At 40.2% G+C, this 25,735-nt stretch overlaps 1 protein-coding gene across 9 annotated transcripts in view; it reads left to right on the top strand.

Annotated features, from left to right (window-relative positions):
* The window catches only part of LOC128755538 (RNA-binding protein with multiple splicing-like), a 37,826-nt gene that overhangs the window by 2,084 nt on the left and 10,007 nt on the right, over nt 1–25,735 (top strand). For 6 of the 9 annotated variants that reach the window (XR_008414138.1, XR_008414140.1, XR_008414139.1 and 3 more), the window contains 5 exons: nt 14,520–14,597; nt 15,641–15,679; nt 18,641–18,703; nt 22,073–22,223; nt 24,324–24,451. Coding sequence is in view for 4 of the 9 variants with exons in the window: in XM_053859224.1 (XP_053715199.1) it covers nt 14,520–14,597; nt 15,641–15,679; nt 18,641–18,703; nt 22,073–22,223; nt 24,324–24,451 (459 nt within the window). In the remaining 5 variants the exon portion in view is untranslated. The remainder of the gene's footprint in view (nt 1–14,519; nt 14,598–15,640; nt 15,680–18,640; nt 18,704–22,072; nt 22,224–24,323; nt 24,452–25,735) is intronic. The other 3 variants (XR_008414142.1, XR_008414141.1, XM_053859227.1) reach the window with 1 other exon arrangement.

Here is a 25,735-nt window from a genome sequence, read left to right as displayed (position 1 = left end):
TTGTGTCAACAAGCAGATTTACGGAGTGAAAGACGACTGACGTGAGGCTTCAAATGTCTGGACCCCAGCCAGACAGACAGAAACTAGCATTGACTTGGCTGAATTAATACAGGGTTACACAGCTGTGCTTTACATGACACGTAATCACCTGGTTTATACGTAACCAGGCTTGACACAGATTCACTCACACTCGCATGGACCAGGTGAAACAAACAAGCTGAAGCATACGCGAGTTAAAATATTTATTGTGTTTTTTTTTTTTTAATCCATTTGTTGCATACCATGTTCTTCTTGTCAAAGTAACTCACTGTAAAATGTGAAACAGCTTGCTTAACAGCACTTAAGAAACCATAAACAGCTTGGGTATGAGAGCCAAAGTTTAACAACCTCCCTGGTATGACTCTCACATGCTGAAGAACAGCAACCCCCCTCAATCGCTCGGCACTCAAATAGATCACTGATTCGCACCAGTAAATCTCAGGCGAGAGCTTGGTGTCTCATTGCTCAGTAAACTTGTGGAACTTGATGTTGGTGAAAGTTGATTATGTTTGCGGACCACTGCACATAATAATAATAGTGATAACAGGCATGCCTGTTTGAACCCCCACCACCCTGTGAAATCAAGTGCCGCACTCTGGTAGCATCTAATCTTGCAAGTTTGATAAGCTCTGCCATCAGGTGTTAGTGACGTTTACTCGAAATGTAGCTCACGACCATGACTAAAGTTGCCCGGGTCACAAGTCTTCAGTGTGTTGTACTGTGATAGCCCATGATTCACTGTAGCCTCAAGCCGAGTTAACAACATAAATGGCATGACTGAGGCTAAAGGTCCCCTGTCCCTTCTTGTGCATGTTCTATGGGAACTTTCTGAGTTTCTCAATAACCCTGCTGACTTGTGATGGGCCTGTGACCGGTCCAGGTGTAGATTCTGATGCTAGCAAACAGACACCACAAAGATCACGGCAGGCACGACTCGAATTTAAAGATGAGACTTTCATTCAAGCTGTATCAAATGCCTGAAATGAAACACTGCATTTAAATTGGTTCAAATTTTTGGGCAAAAAACTGTTTAATACCAAGAGATTGTTATTTTTATTGTATGTATTTTTTTTTACATACAAAGAAAAAAAATAGGGAAAGAGGGATGAAGGGGCGGAAATTGTAAGAACTGCTCTTCACTTGGCTCCTTTTAAATATCTAACTCATGAAATTTTAAAAGTTGTGTGCAATGTATCAACTAAGAAGCAACGTGACAAAAAGGTTACACAAATATAACTTGAAAGACATTTGCAACGTGTCAGAGGATTGAAATAAACCTTCCTTCATTCAGTCACAAGTGCATTGATTGAGTATAAACGTTCCATCAGGCTTCCTGTAGTTGTCGCTCATTAACTTACCTTTTTTTTTCAGCCAAAATTGTAAGTTTTAAGTTTGATTCAAAATATTAGGCGGAAAGTAGGGATGGGCGATATGGACAAAAAAATTATCATAACAAATGTTGCAATATCAGGGATAACAGTAATTATCATGATAAATACATTTTCATTCTATTCCATTTGTTGCACACACTGGAGTCTCTCTTGAAACTGTTTCATGGTGGAACGTGTTAGTGAACTTTGTCTCCAACGTCATCATTTGTTTATGTTTAATTATATAGTCGTTAAACCTTTGAGGACCACTCCATCTCATATGACAAACGCGATCCAGAGGATCTGAGTGGACCAGTGCCATCATCAAAAGTTTCCTGTATTATAAATGAGTTGAAAATTACGATTGTGAACCAAAGTCAACCAAAATCTACACAACATGCCAGTGTCGGCTGTCATATGCAGTGGAGCTGGAGAGCGCGCAGTCATGGTCTCGTCATGTTCATATATGCAAGTCCAATGCAGCCAGTGTGCTGTGTGTTTGTCGAATTTATCGTGATATGCAGAATTCTCAAAGAAATTTTTTTGATCGTATATCGGGTACGATAAGATCACCTATACCGAGCTGAAAGTTAATATTTTTTAAAGTCCAATAGCCAATATTTGGACCCTTTCAGCCATGAGCCTTTCGGTAGTAATAAACAACTGACTCTTTTAACTATAGAGGGCTAGAGGCCATAGTGAGCGACATATATCTATATACACGACACGTGTTGCTCGATCGACTCACTCCTATGCCTTAAACAGCTCCATGTTTTTGACTGTGGGAAGGGAAAAAAAACCTGGAATGTATTCATCTCTCAGGCGTGTCATTAAGTGAAACCGTACCTGTTTACGTCTCAATTTTTAAATATTATATGCTTTAAAACCATTTTGAAAAGGTTTTGGGCAGGAATAATAAAGCATTTGCGTACTTAAAGAATGTAGAAGGTGTGTGTTTTTATCGCTATTAATTATTATCCGCTAAAGTTGCACTGCTTTGAGTAAATGAATAACCAAACTTGAAATCTATTGGACTCAAAATTAATAAAAATGCAGACAGCAATTTTGAACAGAAAAGATCAAACAGCAATGTCTGGTAATTGGACCTGATTATTACTGCGCCTTTAAACCACATGACTATTTAAACTAGTATCAACTTCTTCAAAGTAGACTTCCGGACAGTTTGTCACAGATTATTGGCTCGGAAAATAAAACATGATGTCAACTTTATCTGGCTTGGATCAGTTAAGGTTGGCATGTTGTTCCTAACTGACCTTCTTTTGCATAAATGTATTGTAGTTTGGGGGAGTTGTTAAATCTTTAACTTTCATTTGCTCAGTTTGTTTCATAACAGTAACAACGCCTCAGAGTGTTTTCAACGAGTGTCAGTAAAGATTTCAAATGATGTCATGTTAGCAGTTAGCCCCATCACTACGTTGCAGGTCAGTCCATAAAACTCATTAAATCATGCAATCATTCTGCTGTGACTGTGTCTGGTCGAGTTCGAGGTACATCAGGTTTACCAAATGTCGCATTCACATTTTTGACTGGCTTGTTTGCTCCAATGCTGAGTGCGCAGCAGGACAACTTGCGCTTGTGTGAGCTTGAGTGCGGAGAGTCAGCATAGAATGAGACAAAGGCGATCCATACGGTCTCCTCACTTCGGCAGGTCAACATGTTAAAATCATCCACAATCTAATTTTGTCATATCACACACCCTTAATTTCACGGTTTCACTGTTGTTATATATTTATAAAGTATTTGACATGTTCTCATATATGACTTCCTTTCATACAACCACCACCGTCTTCACCAACGGTACATTTTCAAGTTCTTCTCATGGCAACAGCCCTCAGCTCCGTGGACCCTACCACTGTAATTCCTGAGTTTCACAAATAAGTAAACGTGGGAGTCTGTAAACTTGTACACTTTTCTAACCCGGATGAAGCTGTTTTTTACATTGGTTCTATTCCTTTCTTGATATAACAAACATGTAAGTAGATCTTTACGAGACCCCAAAGAAAAACTGTATCAGTCAGGCCAGGGTCAGCGCTTGTGGCAACCTTCCCTGGGGTGCAATTGGATTAGACTCTGTCTGTGTTGGGTATCCACCAGGCCCTCTTCAAATAGCAGGTCATGTGGTCACCATGACCTTTTCGTTGAAGAGATGTAAGTGGGAGGTTTGCTGCTGGAGAAGCGGAGGGAGGCCAGAGCAGTCTGTAACGCAGTGGCATGTGTGTGGTCCGTTTAGGTGTATATCTATGAAAAGGGCAACAGATATGCTAACTGCATGTGACAGTAATCTGTAATGCAATAGGAGTTCAGGGGGTGAAACGGGAAGACACAGAGTGTCGTGCATTGCCTATGTTGTTCTTTCGGCTTCCAGAAACATTGGTGAAATTCATTATAATTATATATATAATTATATATATTTTTAATTCATCCTGTAGTCACAGTCTTGGAATTGACTAGACTGTGTTGAGGCAACCAGTAACTGGCTCTAACCACAGTAACATTGTATCCGTATCAGCCCTTTGGTCTGCTGTGATGCAGCCTGTGGAATCATGCTCCTGCTGCTTGTATCTGTTGTATCTTGGTTTAATGGAGAGCATTGCCTCGGATTAGGGGTGACATTGAGCAGCTAAAAAGTGAGAAAGACGCTGAAGACAGTGCTTATCTCTGCCAAACCTCACATTTTCACCTGCATTTCCCCCAATATTATTGCCCTACATTTATTGTGCTGAAATACTTTGGCTAATTGGCTCCGTCGAACTGTAGCGCCAGTAGTGTTATGCAGCTGCTACGATACACGCACCCTGGAGGCAACTAATGTATACAAATGAGTGGTAGCAATCTTGTGCTCTTCTCTTTATTGTAGATTTGCCCAGTTCATTTTAGAGCTGGTTACCTCTCTGTACTATGCCACCAAATGAACCTGCAATTGTTCAGTTGGCTTTTCGAGTACTTGTGAAGGAACTTGACTTTTTGTATGAGCCAGTGCGCTAGGGGCTCTTTTAACCACAGGGACGTTTGTGCTGCTGTGTCACTAAAAAAAAAAAAGGAAAGAAGTTGATTCTTTAAAACACAAATGGGTATCCAATCATTATTTTGGCTACACAATTGTTGTGAACTGTAAGTGCAATCTATTAAACCAAGTGCTCAAATGAATCCAATAAAATGTTAAAATAACTGCAATTCATCTGTACTACATTGTATCCGAGCATTAGTTCTATCGTATTTAACACTCTTAAAACAACTATTCCTCAGAATATTTGTGATGACAACACTGATGTAACTGTTAGAATTGTAATTTGTTTGTAATGCAGAATTAAATGCATCCATAGGGCTTAAAACACAAAATATGCATTTTCTATCTTCCGTCTTTTAGTTTTGAGTTTATTTATAAAGCACCAGGGGAATTGTCATCTTATCTTAGCCACTTATCAGCGGTGTGACAGGAGCTATTTGAAAAAGACAACAACAAGGCTTAGCGTCAGGAACGACTGGCAAAGGAGTCTGCTCCACTGATGTTGTAAGTAAAGAGAGGAGTCAGATAAAAAAAGAAAAGATTTCACCTGATATGGTGACAGATACATTCCTATAAATATAAACTGTTCGAACTGACAGTGACGGAGGAGTCAGTCTTTGAAACAGCTTCTTTAAAAGGACTGTGTTGTCAGGTTTGACTCACTCTGGAGGTGTGAAGAAGTGCAGCGTGTGCCAAGACAGAGTCAGCCATCTTGTCTGGCTTTGTCAGACTGTATTTACATTCCTCTTCTATGACCTTCAGTTTATACTGCTTACTCACCTGCTATCATTATATATTGTACAGTAACAAATTCTCTCTTGGCTGCTCTAGCTATACTACAATTTTACTTCTGCACATGGGTTATCTCTTTTCCTCTAAATGTTCTTCCTTCACTCCTTTCATCTGTCCCACCCGTTTTTTCCCCTCACTCTCTTTATCTTGGTCTCCCACCGTTTCCTCCTTCTTTCCCTCCCATCTCTTACCCTGGTATTGTTTTCTCCAATAATTGCCACTCTTGTGTTCTTTCCGACCCCCCCTTCCCCGCTTCATCCCAGTTAGTAAACTCCTCTCCTCCTCTCAAACGTGACCCTGAAATGTATAAGACCATTTATGGTCATCGGAAGGACCAGAAATACAGGAAGGGCAGAGCAGAGAGATAAAGTGCATGTGTGTGCTTTCCACGGCTTTAGTGGAAGTTTGGATAAGTTTGGCAGAATAAGTAGCAGTATGATGCCATTTGTAAACCATTGCTTTTACAGTACTGAGTTAACTATGAACTAAATGATTTCACTGGTAAGTTAGTGTTAGTGCAAAAGAGTTAGGCCAAAAAAAAAGTGTACTTTACTTAAATTCCAAACATCTGAGTGACACCAGGCCGGGGGAATCCTACTGACTGTAAGAGAAGAATATGAGTCGCAATTGACCCGGTCTGTTCACTGTGAACTATATGCCTTTAGCCACTCAATAACATGAATGATACTTGTTTGTTTTTAATGGAGGAAGTTGTGTGTCTTTGAGACCTTCACAGATTCATACCTAGAAATTGTCTTCACAATGAAGTGGCTACACAACACTCAGTTCCCATGACACAGCTTCCCTTTTCATAGGAGAAATAAAGATAAGGTGAATCTATGTTAACTGAAGCATCTTTAGTATCCAGCTTGTTTGCTTTCCCATGAACCATACATGGTCGTTGCTGGTTGACTTCTGCTGTTGCACATGGATTTTCTGTGTTCTTTAAATACATGGCGGAAAGTAAAGCACACAGTGCTATGAAAGAGTAAGATGTCTTCTCTGCGACTGAGAGTGACTACAATTTATTGTTGCCTTTCATTGTGGCTTGCTCTCCTCGACCCTCTTGCGCACTCACCCTCAAAAGCAAACAGTCTAGGTGTCCACTTCACCAGGCAGCTACAAAGACAGCGGAGGAAGGTCTGACACGGTCTTGCCCGATTGGTTCACGTTAATGAGTACTTGGAATGTTATCTCCTTTCAAGATAAAGTAGGAGGGAGCTATCAAGGGAGTGTGGTGAAACATTTTCCTTTTTGAGACTGTTGTTCAGTGAATCACTTAAGACAGATTTAAAGACACAAAAGGAGTTTGTTTCTTCTGCTGACTCGAAATAGGGCTTTGCTTTAACAAAAGTAACAGCCAAGTCAATGTCAGGTTCATCCCTGGGTCATTTGTTTAAACGTCCTTTAACGGTCAACCTGATGGAACATTTACAGACCTGTCTTGAGTTGTGCTTGTAGTTTGAAAGCTCATTGGGCAAAGAGAAAATTAGTTGTTACTTTCGGAGTGTGCTCAATCTCGCAATTGACCCTGTGACATGTGCAATAGCCTTAAGCCTAACCTGTGACCCCTGAGCCTGAATGTGAAACATGACCTGTTGAGCTCAGATGTTGATCCGTTTTTAAGGCCTGTGTTGTCTCACTCGTCACATTCTTTCTGAGGGAAGAAGAAAAATAGAGGATGGTGAAGAGCGATACCAACACAAAACTTAGATAGATATAGATAGATAGATATCAAATGATTGTGGAAGTCTTTCAGTGACAGTGTTGTTTTAAATGCAGAGCCCACAAAGTGAGGCACGATAAACTGAGCTCAGGTCTTCCTTGATTTTGGCTCCAATGTAATTTTGCAATTTAGTCTACATCTTAGTCTTAAGAAGTTAATTCTTAGTCTTAGTCACATGTATTCACATATAATTTTTGTTCATCATGTTTTAGTAAAAGTTTCTAAAAGTTTATTTAATTCAGTCAATTTTATCTAGTTTTGGTAAAAAAAAAAAAAAAAATAATAATTAAAAAAAATAAGCTTCTTGAATAAACTGAATGAATTAATGAATGAATCCTCCATACAACTTTGCTGTCGGTGTTTCGATTGTTGACTCAATATGTATTAACAAATGATACACTTGTTCATGCTTTATATTCATTAGAAAACCCAACAAAATAAAACAAAAAAATCATCAGAATCAGGTTTAAATAAACTACAAGAAACTACAAACTTTGAATTTAGTTTTTCCACCAGGATAAATAAAACACAAATAAACAATACTGAAATGGAAAGCAGCCAATCTAGAAGCAAAGCAAAGTTTTGACATCATTGAATAGGTGAGAACAAAAAAAGCTAGTTCTTAATTAAGAAAGCCACAGGGGCACAGTAATTTGAGGATACTTCTGCCGTCATAAACCAGTTGTATGTTGTATGGTAGACAAGAACAAGGAGTGGCTTTTTGTTTATTTTTTATTTCTTGCATAAAGGGTCGTTGCGTCTCATCTGACAAAATTAACATTACTCCAGCGCAGTCTTCTTGTAGATTAAAAAGTGTATATTGTTGATATAAAAGGAAATATATTCCATTTCCTGTTGAAGTTTTCACTCTCACAGACTTCCAGGACCACATGTGATAGTTGAAGCACCATAACAGAAGGAAGAAGCAGCACCATAAAAATAAAACCACAGTGTCTGTCACTACCTATGTCATTATTGAGCGTTCAATTTAATTGTTCAATTGAACACATTTAAAGTCTTTAAGTCTTAGCTTTCGCTGAAGCTCGGGCGTGAGCGGGTCAATAACTAGGCTGTGGAAACAGCACGTCTGTAATCTCATCAGGACAGATCGAATCAAATCAAGAGTGTGAAGTTTAGCATTGTATGTTTTAAATGTACAATTGAAGTAAAATTATGAGCACGCTAGTCTTCTCTATTGGGTTTCACACTGCGCCAAGCTGCAGTCCATGTCATACTGTTCCAATTGCTCTTCATGTCACCTTATTTAAACTAAAGCTCTTTTAATGTCTTGAAAATATTTGTATAAGAATTTCAGTTTTATAAGAATTTCAAGTGCAATCAGAGTAGTGGAAACCCTGGCCACTGTGTAGCGAAAACCATCCCTGAACAAAAGCAAAGAGATTGCCTTTGTTTGCTTTTGTTCAGGGATTCCTCCATGTTTGTTGTTGTTGCTATCATTCTAGCTGCCACGTGTCTTGTGCATCAGTGTCATCAGTGGACCAGGAACTCCTGCACTTACAAAAGTTCTGTGTTGTCTGGAGAGCAAACGGTTAAATTAAATTAAAACGATTAAAATATTTTCATGCATTATTATGATTAATTAATTAATCGCAATTAACTTGTTAAAGTCCCACCACTGACGTCCCACCACCCAAAATTGTGTACAACAGTTACGGCAGCACAGTATCCCAGCATCTCACTCTCACACTGTGATCTACCTCTACAGTAGTACCTATAACCCTCACGTCGGCTATTTTGAATGGCATTCGACTTCTGTCCAATCTGACTTACGACCACTTGGTGTGTGTATATATATATATATATATATAGATATATATATATATATATATATATATATATATATATATATATTGTCCCTCAGAATAATCATGAGTTATTATTCACTGTAATCTTGAATTACATAATAAAATAATAATAATGGTAATTTTAGTTTTGCCTGTATTTCAAATCTGAAAGCTGTCTTCAGCTGCACGATCATATCTGTGAGAAACACCCTGCTTGATAGTCGACTGATGTACCTGCCTTGGATGCTTGACTTAAACACTTGAACATGGTGTCAATATCTAGTGATGTAAAAACCCATAAATCTATCTCAACGAACAGTAACTACACTGCCAGCATTTACCCCACACTCTTCGTGAACCCAAGGGTGACACATGTAAAGCTATCAATAAGGAGATGACCTCATCTGGGTCTGGGTGGAGAGTCAGAGATCTCTGATTAGAGGTTCATTGATCGCTTGGGACTTGCTGCATTAGTGGCTGTAATGGGCTCTGCTGTTTTTGGCCTGAGGCGTCACAGTCTGCTGTGCTTCGCTTAAGCGTTGCCAAGGAACTGCACCGATTCGCTGGCTGTGAAGTCCTCAGCTGGTTCGTGGTTGGAAGGGAATGCTGTTTTTAATTGTGCCCCGTGTGTTTAGCAGGTAGTGAGTGTTCGGTTAATGTTCATTCACAAGCCACTCATGACTGTAGAAATGTTGGTATGAAACTTGTGAGGAACTTGTTAAACTGTATCTTTATGCCCAATAAAAAACAGGGCAAAAGGTTTATCACTGCAGTGCAGAACGTTTTCTACCTTTGCCTTGCCTTTCCCTCAAGTTTTCTATAACTTCGTTCTTAGTTCTTTGATTTCATTTTATGGTTAAGAGAATTATTCTGCACATATAAGTGCAGTTTCTTGAGCTCGAGGCTGTGAATCCTCTTACAACTGAAGGTTAAATATGTGCTGGGATAACACTAAATTTTTTTCTTGATTGTTTCACATTTGTTATGCATTTAATGTCAGTGTCAATGTCAGATTTTTAATTTTTTGTGCCTGTATAATGCCCCACTCGTAGTGTCATCACACTGGTTTCCATGAGAAGGGTGTTTCTGCCTGATAATTTCACTGAATATGATCGAAATTTGCAGATTCTTGACTCTTTTGCAGCTGTAGCTTAGCCGCCATATTTGTTGTTCATCTGGTGAGTTGCTACTCTCGCCCCAAAGAAGTGCGCTGTGATTGATGGGATGTCTGACGCTGATGACAGGAGGAAAGTGCAGATAAGTTCCAAACTTTGTGCAATGGTTTACAAAACTAAATCATAGCTTTTTAGTCGGAGGAATATTTTGCTATTTGCCACCAAGCTCCCGTCCCACGCTCCCCAGTGCTGTGCAGCAAGCTGTGCTGGGGAGCGGTGCAGTTCGCTTCCGAACGCAAGAAATAGTTTAACAGGGATCAAAATTCACATGATGCTATTTATTTAATCAAGAGGCAATCCTTCATATATATTTTGTTAGAATGAATGAATGTTTAAATGTGTGAAAGTTTAGAAAACATAAGATGCATTGCTGATATAAGTGTATGCTTATTTTGCATAAATATGTAAAAGATGGCTGTCATTGAATCAGTCAAATATATGATGTTGAAACAACAGAAACCTCTTGTTGATCAACATTTGAACAAACCAGCGTGTCAAGATGATTGTTCTTCACCGTCATGCCATTAACATATGTGAAGTGGTGATAGTCTCTTACTTACCATGGATGGGTGATAACTTATTGTACACGATATACAAACAATCCCCGCCATGTATATCATTGTATGTCCAGGAAATATGTCCAGATGGGTCCATAGTTAAAGTAAACAGCTGTCAGACAGCTCCATTTAACCACAAAATATACCTGGCAGAGCAGGCTTTCAGGTTACAGGAAACATTGCATTTCTCATCTCTACAGTTAGTTAACCAGGGGAGGGGAGCGCCAAATATTCCTCCGATTAGAAAGCAATGAGTTAATTTTGTGAACGATTGTTTAAAGTTTGAAACTTGTCTGCGGTTTCCTCCTGTCATATAGCAGCACACGTTCCATGCCGTGAGTGTTGCGAGATCACCGCAAGATCACAGAGGTAAACAAATATGGCGACCACGATGGCCAAAATACACAATTTGGATCATACTCAGCGAAATTACCGTGCGAAAACACAATTTAATGCGAACCAGTGAGATGACACTATGCGTTGGGCATCATACAGGCACTAATAATACATTTAGGAAACAGGGCGTCCGGTTTTGAGTCCCGGAGGGCGCCCATTTTGTCATGTTTTGCAATTTAGGGTGTCCAATGGACGCCCAAGACGCCCTCTTGCTAAAAGCCCGATAGTAATGATAACCGTGACTTGCAATTTTAATACGTTAGATGAACCTGGAGCAAGGGTTTAGTTTTGATCATAAGCTTTTTTGCTCAGGGTGGGAATCTTTTGCTATCTCTAGATTCGCTTCCGGAACGTTTTTCTTTTCAATTCCAAACTATTTTATTCATTATGGTTTCTGGTCTGATTTGTGATCATGATCCCATCTCCTTTGCAAGACTGAAAGAGACATTAGACATGTCTTTTACACATTTATTAAGGTAAATGCTAATCGTAGCAAACGAGAATCGTGGTTCTTGTGTGGCACACTCTGTCTTTTTGCAAGTTTCACTTAATTCTTCGATCAGACAAGCTGCGATACACTGTGTGTTTTGGAAACTAGTACCATGCCCATATCATGGGCCCCTGTGCTGCAGCCTCCGTTTCTTGAATCAGCCAAATGTGTTAGCACGAATTGTAATTTTTCTGTCTGTCTTCACAATTCCCTTGCCATGTGCTGTTGATGAATGCCTGGATATACCTGTGATTGTCTTGCACTGTCTATAAATCGCAGCAGTGCTAATGCAGTCACACTTGGACTCATCCTGAGTAAACTGTATGATATACGACTGATGCACTTATCAGTGTAAGATGACTCCAAAGAGCCAGGTGTTGTCACAGTCCTCTTGTCACTACATAGCAGACACACACCGGAACAATCGTGCGTCGTGGAGGCTGACGTCAGGGGGTCTCTTAAGTATGGCCTGACCGAGTCAAGAATGTGCTATTGTTCTTTAAGTCCTGAGGAGTCATTGTTGTGTGTGTTTGCTTTGCACTGCGCCCTGGATGTGTGTCTTGTGTGGAGATGGAAGTAAATTTAAGTCTTGTCTTAGATAAGGATGCACTGAGGATAAGTGCCAGTGATGTTTTTTTCTTTTTGCCTTTGCATTTGCGGTTGAGAGAAAGTCTCAAATGTCAAGCAATAATGTGAATTTTAAAGTAGATCAGTATTCTGATTCCAAGCATGGATCACATGAGCATTTTCTTTCGTAATTTATAAGCATTATGTACAAATGTTAAATTAGTTTGGCCTACATTTCTTCACTGATTGTAATACTGGTATTTGTCATGTTGAGCTGTGTGACTGTGTTGTAAGTGTCATATCGTTATCACAACAAAAAAGCTCTTATTATGTACTTGCCTAGCAGAACTCTCAGGAATGTATTCTTCTTCTTTTTATTTATTCTTAGCACTAGCTTTAGCTCTCCCATATTTGCAGGTTCAGTCACAACAGATGTCAGTGACTGGCCTTGTGTGCGTTTGATTGATACTGTCCTGGTCTGACTCTTTGTTGCCACATAGCTCCTTTTAAGGAGGCCCTCAATAGAGCTGATTCAATCCGATCTGCCAGAGACAGATCGCAGTGACGGCCCTGCAGGGTTCGGCACTGATAAGACAAGAGTGATGGTGGTGTTGGGGAGGGGGGCTGACTGTGTCTGCATGGCTTGGTTTGGCTCTCACCAGCTTTTGCTCGCGTTGCTAAGCTCCTTTATTTGTGTGTTGCTGGGCCTTAGACATCAGTGGAGCGAATCAAGTTACATGTGAGGTGTAGTGTTAGTGCGGCAGTTCTTCTGTCCCCCGAGCTGTGAATCTATTCTCAAAGGAATCATGGTGTTTTCCATGTAAATGCATGCCTATGAATGTGGTCCAAATTATCCCTGAAATTCAACCACATTACTGTGTAGATGCTTGAGTTCATGTTGGGGTGTGAAGCATGTCATGTGTTGACTGAACTGAATTTACTCCTATGCACTAGCCTTGTTTTCTTTTTGATTGTTTTGCTACACTTCACAAACATTAAATTTAGGGAAACAAACACTGCCAGCAGTTGCAATATCATGTGCTGGCCTTGCAGTGAGCACTGACCCACTGAAATGGACTGTAAACAAATGTAAATTACTAGCTTCATTCCATTCTAAGTGTCACTAGAGTCCTGCTTTCGAGAATTTGAAATGCAGGGGTCCCACAGAACTGTGTAATTAAATTTGGAGAAAAATGTGAAAAATTCTGCACATTGTTTTTCTGTTATCACACTGTTGCTGCACAGCTGTGAATGATGACTTATTGGGCAAAGTAATCTTTGTGATCATGTCCGTTTTATAGCCTTTTCATCCCGCATTATTGTGAGTTACTGTCAGGCCATCACTTGTATCTTTGTTTCAAATGTCTTCTATCAAACATGAAGCTGTGCTAGTTACGTTTCATTGTCCGCAGTGAAGGACTCTGACTGCGGAGTTTAGTCATTTCCATCCAATATTTGAAGAGATGGACTATCACTTTTTGATGTGTTTAAGAAAAGGGACTGATAATTGAGCATTCGTGTGCAGAGTTTTGACAACTCAGGAATGATGCTGAGCTGATGTCACTGTTGCCCTCGTCCCTGCCACAGTAGTTCCCTTTTGCCATAAGCTTATCTGCTAACAAACAATTTGGTTTCATTGCTTCCTGACTTCTGTGGATCAACATAACGATGTGCTCCTACCCAGCATTTGAAAATATGAATCTGTATTTGTGCTAACCATTGTTCAGATCATAATTACTTTAAATTCTTATTACTGCAGTAGACTTGTTCTTGCTTCTCCCCAGAAATGCTTGCTCCTTGCTTTGTTAATCAACCTGCTACGGTTACTGATATGGTACTCCAACAACCCCATGTGTGCGAACCAACCCTGCACATTTGTCTTTTTTTGGTATAGCTCTTCGCAAGGTGCATTTACTTATCTTACTTTACTTGCTTTTTCAGAATATTTCCTCTTTCTATAAATGAAAAATGTCTTCTTTCTTCAAGCCTAAACAAACACAAGACACCTGTTTAACAGCCTCTTTATGGCCCGATGACTTTTTAGTTGCTCATCTCCCTTGTTGCCCTTGTTTGTTTCTAGACTGTGGGAGGAAACTGGAGTGCCTAGGCTAGAGGAGACTCATGCCCTTCAACAACACACAAACTCCACATAGAAAGGACACAAGTTTACCCCTTATATGGACTTTATATTCTTCTGAATACTTTGTATCCATGCAACATCTGCATTAAAATTCCATTGTTTGTCAGTCCTTGCTCACATATACATTGTGAATTCCCCGCACTTCTATCTTTAGCTGAAAGTTTAAAAGTTCAAGTGTAAAAGCGAGGCCGAGGCACGGAGGGAGGATTACTATGAAACAGGCTGTAGATTACATTGAAGAACACAATGCTCACTGTGGAAACGTGTTTGCAGAGCCGAGAAACATATCAGTATTTGACTAGTACCTTGCACCCAGACTCATTATATTGTCCATTTTATTTTTTTACCTCAAAAGCACTGTTTCTCTCTGTAGTTCCATTTATATCTGCTTGAAAGTAATGAAAAGTGCCTGATGTCCGTCTTGTCTTGGTCAGGTCCGGACACTATTCGTCAGTGGGCTTCCACTGGATATCAAGCCTCGGGAGCTCTACCTCCTGTTCAGACCATTTAAGGTATGTTTATGTTTTAAATGGATAGGGCGCCGCTATTCTTAGCACCTTTTTTTCCAGCAGCCAATGAGACCTCCATCGATGTTGATGATGACAAATGGAAACTCTTCCGAGGTTCAAGTGTGTTCCTACTCTTCATTCACGACATATTGCATGGGAATTTTGTTTGCCTGTGTTTAGCACATGGAAACCTGGCATGATGCCGACAAAGTTAAATGAGATTCTTGCTCCACTATTTCACTGGTTGTTGCTACACTTGACACCATCTATGGCTTTGGTCAAACTTTGGTGTCATTTTCATTTGAATGTGAATTGAACTTCTCAAATGCCATGGTCATGTTCAGACTGTGTGAAACCATGAAGACAATAGAACAGAAGAGGGAGAAGAAAGTGTGGGTTTCCAACCAGAAGTTGGCCCAAAAATGAAACAGAACACAGCCAATCTTGAAGTCACAGAGAACAGAGAAACCAGGAAGCACAATGTAGTTTTGACATTTATTGAATTGGTGACAAGAAAAACACGTTTTTAATCAAGGGAAGTAAATCTCTCTGCAATCTGCAGCCGTCCTCACCTAGTCCGTCTCTTCATATGTCTGGCTGGAGCCGCGACTTAAGTTCCCTGAGCAGCAGATAGATTCCTGTTATTTAGTTTGTTTCAAGATGTTTTTCTCCATGATGTGTTGTGTGTTTTAGTTTTGATGTGTCCGCTTCGTTTTGATATGTTTAACCACGTGATATTTCATCTTTTAAAATGAGATTGTTATTCTGAATGCATGACAGCCCACAATTGTTTACATGTAGCAGGAACCCTGAAGTAGGTAAAGGAGAGAGTTGGCTGATTCGCCCTGGCCTGATGAATGTCGTGGCAGTTTTTGGCACCATCACATGTGACAACTATAGGAGAATATTTTTGTTCTTGTCTTTCTGTGGCAACATTGGTATTTGCATTGTTTACTTGAGTTTTTGAATATGGCCGTATTCAAAACTCAACTAATAAATGAACTGACATTCTCATTTTTTCACAGTTTTATCTTGTTTTATTTCAGGGCTATGAAGGATCGTTGATAAAACTCACGTCAAAGCAGGTCAGTACACTATACACACAAATCTCTTTATACATACGTAACTCTGTCAGTGTTGGCATCACTTCTGTTGTCACTTCTTTTCTGCTCCACTGTACTTCCTGCTTGGTGTTACCAAACCGTGTTTTTTGTGAGGTTATATTATACCTGGGATATTTTGGTGGGTTAATCCAGGAAAAAAAAACCTCTGTTTATCTGACGTTCTGCTTCTAGTTGCAGAGATTCAACTCTGGTGGGATGCGTGAGTTTTGATAGAGAGAGAAGGGAACATTTTTTCGAAGGTGTCAAAGCAAGCGTTCTGACAAGAGCCAAACTGACAGTGGAGTTTCGCCTCCAGGGGTGCAGGACTGAAAATGAGCTCAGCTGGCAGCTGTCCACATCCAGAGTTAAGCAATTTATGTCAGTGTGCTTATTACGGTATTACACTGTATCCTATTAAGACCTGACAGACTCATTAGAGGTATTTAGTGTGATTTAGATTGAATGTGCTTCATATAATACCTTTGAACAAGGAACAGCTTTTTCTTCTGCTGTATTTCTCTGAGATTATGAGCAGTTATTAAAATAGTTTTTATATTTCGGTACTGTTTTTGCCTTTTTTATGCGAGGAGGTATCCCATTTGTATCATCAGGTAAGTCAGATATCGATACTTGGTGTCTTTGGGGTATTTTCCAAGAATTCCAGTTTTAGTCTGTTTTAATTAACTCTTAAAAGACAAATACACATCATTGTTTACCAAAAGATGAAACTGTTAACATTGTGTTGTACGTGCAGAGTTGGAAACAGTTATTGAATAAATACCTGTATAGTGTCTTTTTACAATCATCAATAAGATCCGTGGTTATTGATATGAATTGTGGTCAAACATGCCACGTCTGAATTTGTCAAAGCTTCCTCGCCAAATCCGTTTTCAGTGTAATTACAGCAATGTTGTGAATGCGACCCAGAGTTTGGAGCCAGATCTCAACTCCCTCTTGGTTACACAATACTCCCTCCTGTTTTTCAAGGAAACTAATTAAACTTGTTTCCTGTTTATGTTAAGGACATAGTATGTGGGAGAAAGACAGGAGAATGGTTAAAAATAAGGTCAATGATTAACGCGAAAAAAAAACCCTTTAATGTATTATTATTGATGTGAGCTTAAAGCATGGCTATGATGTGAGAAACTGTAGGTAGGAACACCAATGATTCTCTTCAGAACCTCAAGTGCCTCAAACAAACATGTAATGAATACATGAGAAACTCAGCAGTCTTGGTGCACTTTGCTCTGTTTGTACACCTGACCCTGCCTACTCCTGCAGATCCATTGCTGACAGCTTCAATGTGAAAAATGTCAGCTGATAGTTTACAACATTCCTGTGTCATCTCAGTGTTCCACTCTTCTCACAACAACCACAAGTACATTTTCATCTCCTTTTAAAGCCAGAGCCAGTTTTTTTTTGTCTTCAGTATTTTAATATGTTTTAAGTTCCCGTAACATTGTCTGTTCCTCCAGATATTCAGGAGCAGTGAAGCCCCCTTGCATCTATCTATTTTTTTGTATACTTTCACGCACTTTCCCCGACTTACTTTTGCAACAGGATTAGACAGATGTGACTATAATACATGTATTTGGATGAGAAAATATTGCTTCGCATTTACTCCATGCCCTAGTGGTCTGCTTGGGACGCAGGTTAGTCAGCTCCATTCCATGGAGTTGCTCATGCTTTTGCAGTGTCTTCATTTTCAGAGCCCACAAGTTGGCAATCTCTGCTCTAAAATCGTTATGAGGCCATGCTTTTTAAACCAAAAGCGGCTCATTTGGAGCTCTGAAAATCAGGGCACTATTCCAAACTTCCCCAGCCTCACTAGCTCTTTGATACATATACAGTGTGTCTTTTGAACCCCAATCTTCATATAGCAAAACTAGGGTTGGGAACCTATGGCTCGTGAGCCAGATATCTCAACAAAGCTAGCATGCCGCCAAGTAGCTTGACTATGACCAGACTCTCTGATGTGCGGCTACACAAGCTTCAGCTTTGTAGTTGAAGTCAATAAGCTGCTAAACTAAACACGGTCTAATGATGTCCAATAACCTTCCATACAATCGAGAAGTCGCGGTGTTTCCTGGCTTGACCGCCTCATTTCTCTGTCTCTTCTTAACACGAGTCATCATCATCTCAGATATCTATAACGATAGACTTGACCAGGTACCTCCGAATTTTCACAAAATCCTGCCTTGAAAATCAAGTTGACTCCATGTGCGTGTATACTTGTAACATACTGTTTTAGATTGTAAGCACAACTCGTGTAAGTTACAGAGAAATTGTGTGTCTGCGCCGCTGTTAAGAGAGGAGTCAGCCCCTGAAAGTTTAAATCAATTACAACGCTCTTCATCATTCACCCTGTTGATGCTCAAATACTAAGATGAACTTGGTGAGCAAATCTAGGGGTGCATTGCTTTAGCTGTTGTGCCTTCAGCAGTAAAGAAATGCACTCATTTGGCCTCATCAGCTGCCGCGATAAATTTACTGTGGTTAAGGAGAGAGGCTTTTTAGGCGTCAAAGGTTCAGGTAACTGAGACTTGGTTAATGTGTTTTTATGAAAATCTTAAAAGCTTATTTATTGGTTCTTTTGTGGCGCTTTTTGACTTTCCACCTTAAATAACAATGCCATCTCTCTCTGTATCTCTCACGCATGCTATGCTTATTTTTACATCCCCTCTTCTGCTCTTGCACACACAGATCTCTTCCCTCCCTCCCTCTCTCTCACGCTGCCCGTATTTGGGCAAACCGTAGCCACCTGATGAACTCTGCTCGTACAATATCAACCTGCAGCCTCTGTTCTAGTCACAAATATCATGATGGGGAAAGGTTGTACGAAAAAAATAAACTCATGTCAATGTCACTCAGGGAGAAATGCTGAGTCAGTAGTCTGCCTTAAACCATGTTTCTTTCTTTTGTTCTCTCCTCTTGTCTCCACAGCCGGTGGGGTTTGTCAGCTTTGACAGTCGATCAGAGGCAGAGGCTGCTAAGAATGCCTTGAACGTAAGTGGTGTGCTCTGTCTCTGCTTCCTCCTCCTGCTCTCGAAAAACATCTGATGATGCAAGCATGCCCAACTATTTTATTTCCACGCCCATTTTTGGTTGAAGAAGTGCTGACAGCAGTTTATGTTTGAAACAAAGTGTTTCCTGAACTGGTAATAGTAAAGGACAAAGCCCTCCCATACTCCAAAGGAATGTATATTACAGATGTTGATTCTCATTGTTTGTTACTGTTAGTGTTCTCTGATAGTGACAACAATGATTTGATCCAACTCATGACAGATCAAGTGTAAACCAAGAAATCCAAAACCACTGTATTAATACTGAAATGAGCTTTTGGGACACATGTGATCAGTTTTATATCTGATGTCCACTCAAGCGTGCTGCAATTGAATTCACCTAAAACAATATTCGATTCATGTTGTCTATCAAATAAAAACTCATTAAAAAGAGTTAAACCAAACCAGACGTCAACTAGTCTCTTGTATGTGTGAAGGATAATCACAAAAGACAAAGGTTGTGTTGTTCAAACCAGACATTCCTACACATAAAGCAACTGCAAAATATCCTCATTAGGTGAATTTCAATGAAACCAAGGATTTTTTTTCTTGCGTTAAGCTCTGCAAAGTAAGGTATTGATCATGGTTTTAAACGTAATCTTACTTGATGAGACCATCTGAAATCTTAAACAGAGCTCTGTGTCTTTGATCCTTTGATTTAAAAGTAAAGATTTGCAGCATCCGTTCTCACACTCTTTAACCACCTTTACAGTTCTTTGTCTCTTTGATGTTGAAAAAACGTATCTTCCATGATGACTGAATCTAGACTACTTTATAGATGCTTGGTTGGCAATGTGCATCACAGTAATTGCAGCGAGTGACAAAAAAGAGAAATGATCTCATTCAGTGCTAACAATAGCCGAAAGAATCACTCGGCGGAGATGGGAGTTGAGGAGCGCTGTTGATTTTGGGAGGCTGAGCGTCATCCTGGGAGTCATGTGAAAAACAACAGAATTTGCAAACATCTATCTGCATATTGACATATTCTGACAATGGGAGAAAGCTCATTTCATTTTCACTGGAGCAGACGAGTGATTCTGTTGATCGGTTTGAGAGCCTTAATTTAATGGTTGGCCATTGAGGAGTCACGTAAAAATACAATGCAATTGGAAAAGTAGGATGACAATTAAATGAAAATTGTATAAGCTTCATGATGACATGCCCGTATTTTAGAAATGGAAGTTCGACGTGTTTACAAAAAATAGAGAATAAGAGAATGAGGAGGGACATTCAGTGCGGACATAAGCTATTTTGCAGTGCTTGTGATTTAGTGATAGTCTAGATAGATTCATCAATCTTGTGGGCTGGAGTGGCGTTTCCCACTCTCCACACTTCCTATTTGATTTGTATAGCTCTCTGTGTATCGGCACACAATATCATAGCTGGACTGGCAGAGCTTGTGAGTGAACTGAGCTGAAACAATCCCAGTTAATACCCTGCCCTTCATGAGAAGAGACATCCCCCACTTGTTACAGCCCTCAGGAAGGATACCAGCAAAGCGTCTTCAGCTCCTCTCTCATTTACTGCTGCACAGAACTGGCTCTTCCCACCATATTGATTTAAAGATCACGTCTATTACAGACAGTCGACGGCTGTGCAGACTGAAAGTCCCCGTACTAATTTAACCACAAAAACTGTTACTCTGCTTGCAAAGACATGTTTGCTGCCGTATGCTAGATGAATATGAAGATGCCTTCCCTGTACAAGTACAAGAGGCTGAGTTTTGAGATAACCATTTAGGGGGGGAGCTGAACCATGGATTGCGAGTGGTTTGTACATCCAATTTAAAACAGGTACTCTAGACCTGGTTATTTGAATCAGAAATTTCCTACACAGCTGGGTGATGACTGCATGCTTTACTCTGCTCCAGTGTTTCAGACAGTGAGGACAGGATTCGTGACAACTGCCTCCATTTTGGGATTGTCCTGGTCACAGACAGATACAGTTCAAGTCCTACATTACACACAGCAGAGGCAGACCGCCTATCGGATTTTTGTCGATGTAAGAATGAAGTACCTTGTTGATCTTAAAACATCTCTGCGTCCACCTTCATTGATGCTATGTCTCCTTCTCACTACAATCACTGTGGCAATGTGTACACCATAAGGCATAGAGTACGCACTATTTGTTCCGACGTTGGAAACGCGATGCAAAAGATGCAGTTTCTACCTTTAAAATTGCTTGTCAGGTTTGATAACTGGGTAAAAAAATTATATTTACATAATTTGGGTGTGTTTTTTTTTTATAAACCACTTCTTAAAATCAGCAGTACTTCATTCTTTTGTTGAGACAAAAAGTTTTATGAAGCGTGTCCCTGATGGAGGAGGAGCACACTGTGAGCTGAATTGTCATCAAGATAGAGCACTACAGCCACAGTGACAATAGTTATCATGAGGATAACTCGTAGGTGTCTCCTTGGTTCAAACATGCAAGTCAAGCCTGTTTTATGCCTGGTGTCTCCATGGGTGATGTCTCTCCAAACTGGTCCTGCTGCAAATTCAGAAACACACCATCTCACGGTGTGTCTGAGTAAATCATGTGCAAACTGTGGTTCCGCTCCCTGTACAAACTTTAAAAATTTTTTGTACCCTTCATTGGTTACATCTCCAGCTTTCAGCCTCCCAAATCATTGCCAAAAAAAGGTGTAAGAAGTTATTTGTGACTTTAAAATGGTGTGTAAAACACATGAAAGTAAAAGAAATATGACAAACAAGAGTCAGAGTAGTATGGGAAAATGGTATTTGTGAAATTAGCTCCTGTAATAATTACATTCAACCTGAAGCTGCTTTAACTTGGAAATTACCCGCCTTGTATAACCATGTGTTCTGCATGTATACAAGTCTTAAAAAAGTCACAATCATCCTTACTGTTTAACTGAAAAAAATAATGGAGCTTGTGAGTAAAGTGTCACCAGATAGGTTGTCAACTGATGCCCATTTCACACCTGAAAAGTTATCAGATATATAATTATGTCTTATTTCCTCCAACACAGTTTTAAGCAATTATTTTTAAATAAATGGAAGAATTATGAATGTGTTTGGAATATGTTTTCATTCAGATCACTCTTGTTTCATGATATGTATATTTTAATCTGCAATATGGCTACTCTCACAAAATGTGTATATATATATATATATATATATATATATATATATATATATATATATATATATACACACACACACATATATATATATATCTGTCCTATGCTTGTGTGGGTTTAGGCCGACACTTGAGTTTCGTAAGAAATAGAGTCAAGTAATCAACCAGCTTCTCTAGATTATTTTTCTCCTTTTTCCCTCTCTGATCGTAGGGGGTCCGGTTCGATCCAGAGATACCACAGACGCTGCGGCTTGAGTTCGCAAAGGCCAACACAAAGATGGCCAAGAACAAACTGGTGGGCACTCCAAACCCCCCTCCTTCCCAGCAGAGCCCTGGGCCACAGTTCATTAGCAGAGACCCTTGTGAGTATCCCACCGTGTGTCTGTTTGAAAGCATCGCTCCTTCACTCTTGTGTGATGCAGACTTCGTAAGGCTTCAAGTTGGGAGTGAAGAATCATTCTTGCAGTTTGTTGCAATTTGAGTTATTGTTTAATCTAAAAACATATAAAAGAAATCATCAATGAAATGAAACACTGCATGGTATTTCAGTCTGCCCCTCTGGTAGGACAGTAGGACAATGAATGTTGGGCTGAACCACTACCTGGTAAAAGGGGGCGAGGAAGACAGCCAGTAAGGCTCTGGGATGTGGTAAACAAGCACATGAGGAGAATAGCTGTGAGTGGAATGGATGAATTTGTTATGTAAGCACAAAGGAACCCCTGAAGAGAAATGGCAAAGAGGACTTTGCCTGCCGATATTGGGCCTTCACCTGCACGTCCTCCTTCTGGTGAGATGAGGGCATGATGGTCATGATGGAAGTGTCCAAGCTCTGGAATCAACTCTCACCTAGAGAAGAAGATATGTAGCTTTGCAGGGAGAATGTTAATGCTGTGTCAGTCAGTTCACCACTTCACTTTTGGCTCTGGATTGTTTGGCTAATTATTCCACAGAAGGAATGAGGCAGCTGAACTGCGAGGTGTAACCAATGAAACCACATGTGATTATGCTATCACATTCTCACTAGACAAATGGAACTAGTTTGTTCAACAAACTGTACATGTATTGGTTCCCACAAGTTTCGCGCAAGCCACGCACAGCATTAACATTTCATGCATCTTATAGCTAACAGCCTTAAAATGTTCTCGCAGTGAACATGCATACCAACATCTGTCGTCAAAAACCTGGAATCCTCTCAGATATATGAATCATACAGAATTGCAGCGTGGTTGAAAAGGTGATTTAAATTATCATTGGCGAGAGGTTCACAGCCTCGATTAACTGAGACCCATTACGTTTGTATGTGTTCCCCCCTGTGTTGAGTAGCATAGGGGCCCTCTCCTGTGGGGTTTTGACCCCCTATGTTGGGATTGGAAAGAATTCCTGATTCTCATCAGATTTTGCTGACGTCTAGTAGAGTGTATATATATATATATATATATATATATATATATATATATATATATACACAAATTCTCTAGCTAGATTCATTTTTTGAATTTTAAACTGATAATATATATTTTTATATATAAGTGACATCCAACTTACGACCTGCTCCACTTACGTCCACCTGTGCTTACGACCACGGCCAGCAGATGCTTCTTTTTCTTTTAACTCAATGTCTGGCCCCGCAGCACGTAGCAGCAACAGCAACACGTTTGACAATTATGGCAGACAGCTGGCATCACGTATGACAGTTACAGCAGCACAGTATCCCAGCATTTCACTCTCACACTGTGATCTACCACTACAGTGGTACCTATAACTCTCGCGTCGGCTATTTTGAATGGCATTCGACTTCTGTCCAATCTGACTGGTTGGTTGGAACCGATCCCGTAAGTCGAATGTTACTTGTATATAAATTGTCAAAAAGTGATGATTTCTTTCAGACTCTAACATATTTAACACAAGTCATTGTGCACATGCAGGCACTCGGTGATGAATGGTGAATAGTTAAAAATAAATCCGGATAAAAATTGGAAATTGTTTGGAAGAGTAAATGTTATTTCCTTGAATGGGGATGTGCCACAAATTAAAACCATAACAAGTCACAGCTGAATAAATGTATTGAAACACTACATTTTCATAACTGATATGTGATTCCTGTTTTTGGCTGTAGTGTTGTCCTTTACTATTGCCCATAGCCTGATGAAATATTTTTTTCCATTCAAATAGCAATGACTCAAGAAGACTTCTTGGGGGCTCTTCGACGTTGCTGAGTAACGTACCGATAACTAGATCTTTTCTTTGTTTCTCAATGAGTACACCAAAAGGCAGGCTGGATGGATGGATCCAGACACTCAGAGAGTAAAAAAGCATTTCACCACATCTTACTTTTTTACCTGGAAAAGCTGACGTGTGGCTCTCCTCACATCCACCACTCCATTCACCTGCACCCTGTCTCTCTAGCCACCCCACCCAACCACTGGCGCCTCACTCTGCTCCTCCTCTTCTTCTTTCCACAGATGAGCTCACAGTGCCTGCTCTCTATCCCAGCAGTCCGGACATGTGGGCGTCATACCCACTGTACCCGGCGGAGCTGTCGCCGGCCCTCCCACCCGCTTTCACCTACCCCTCCTCACTCCACACTCAGGTAACCTGGCCCACACTGTTACCCCTTTCCGAACCATCTTCCACAGCTTCACTTCTTCCCAGTCCACAAAAGCAAGAAAGTCACTCTTCACCCACCGATCCAGGCCCCTGAGATAAACGCTCCACCCCGCTAACCCATCCATCTCAAATCAGCACTCACAAATGCAAATGATTTGTATTCATTTTTTTCCCTCTTTTCTGTCTGACTGGAACCACTGCGAAAGTCATTCCAAAAACATAGTGATCATTTATACAGCTTTGCCCAGGAACAGGAAATTCAGTGTTTACAGGGCCAATTCACGAGATTAAACCAATTCACTGAGCGTTTGGTTTGGATGTAAAATCGATCTTTCTCTCGCTGCTCTTTTTTTAACTTAGATTTCAACATTCTTCAATTCTGGCTGAAGTTAAAAAAAAAAAGAACAACAACTCAAAAAGTGTCTTTACCGACTAAATATAACATTGATTCAATAGTTTTCACTCAAGACCGCTGTTCACTCAGTGACCACTGGTCACTGGATCAAGCCTAGACGTTATCGACAACCGAATTTACAACATTCAGGTTCCGCTCTTGACCCTCACACAGTCTGACTTCCTTTAGACACTCCAGCATTACAACAGCCTTAACAACAATTGTGGGAAGGCTGATGTAATGGCCTCTCAAAATGGTTTTAGAAGTGACTATTGTTTGATAGCATAAACCCCATTGTCTTAAGTAAAGCTAGCCAGTAGCGATAGGTGATATGGACAACAACAAAAAAATCATAGTAAATGTCATGGCGATAACGGTAATTATCACGATATTCTATTGCACATGTTGGACACACTACAGTCTGTCCAACATGTGCAATAGAGTGTGTGTGAGTGAGTGTGTCCGTGATCAGTGACCCCTAATCGGGACGCGGAAGAGGACGCCGCCGCCGATACTGTGGTGTTTCGCGGAGGCCCCAGCGCAGCGTGAGACCTATTTCTGTGTTGATATGAACCAAGGCAGACAACCGCGTCAGAGAACCTTTTAGGGCCACTCCATCTAATAAAACAAACGCGGATCCAGTTACTCAGGGTCAACCAATGTCATTAGCAAAGGTTTCGTGTATTGAAAATAAGTTTAAAGCTCCAATCCTTGAAATATTTGCATCATTGTTTAACCATCTCCTGCTGCTGTAATTGAAAAACAGATTTTCTTCTCCACTTTGTCTGGTCCAGTTTATCTCATCAGCACAGCTCCTCAGTGGGTTCACCAAAGAGTTCACTATTGATTTTGTTGAATTTTCCTCACTGTGTG

The sequence above is a fragment of the Synchiropus splendidus genome, chromosome 3 (genome assembly GCF_027744825.2).
Source record: "Synchiropus splendidus isolate RoL2022-P1 chromosome 3, RoL_Sspl_1.0, whole genome shotgun sequence".
Lineage (NCBI taxonomy): Eukaryota > Metazoa > Chordata > Actinopteri > Syngnathiformes > Callionymidae > Synchiropus > Synchiropus splendidus.
The sequence above is the reverse complement of the archived record's forward strand: the minus strand, read 5'-3'. Positions and strand labels throughout refer to the sequence as shown.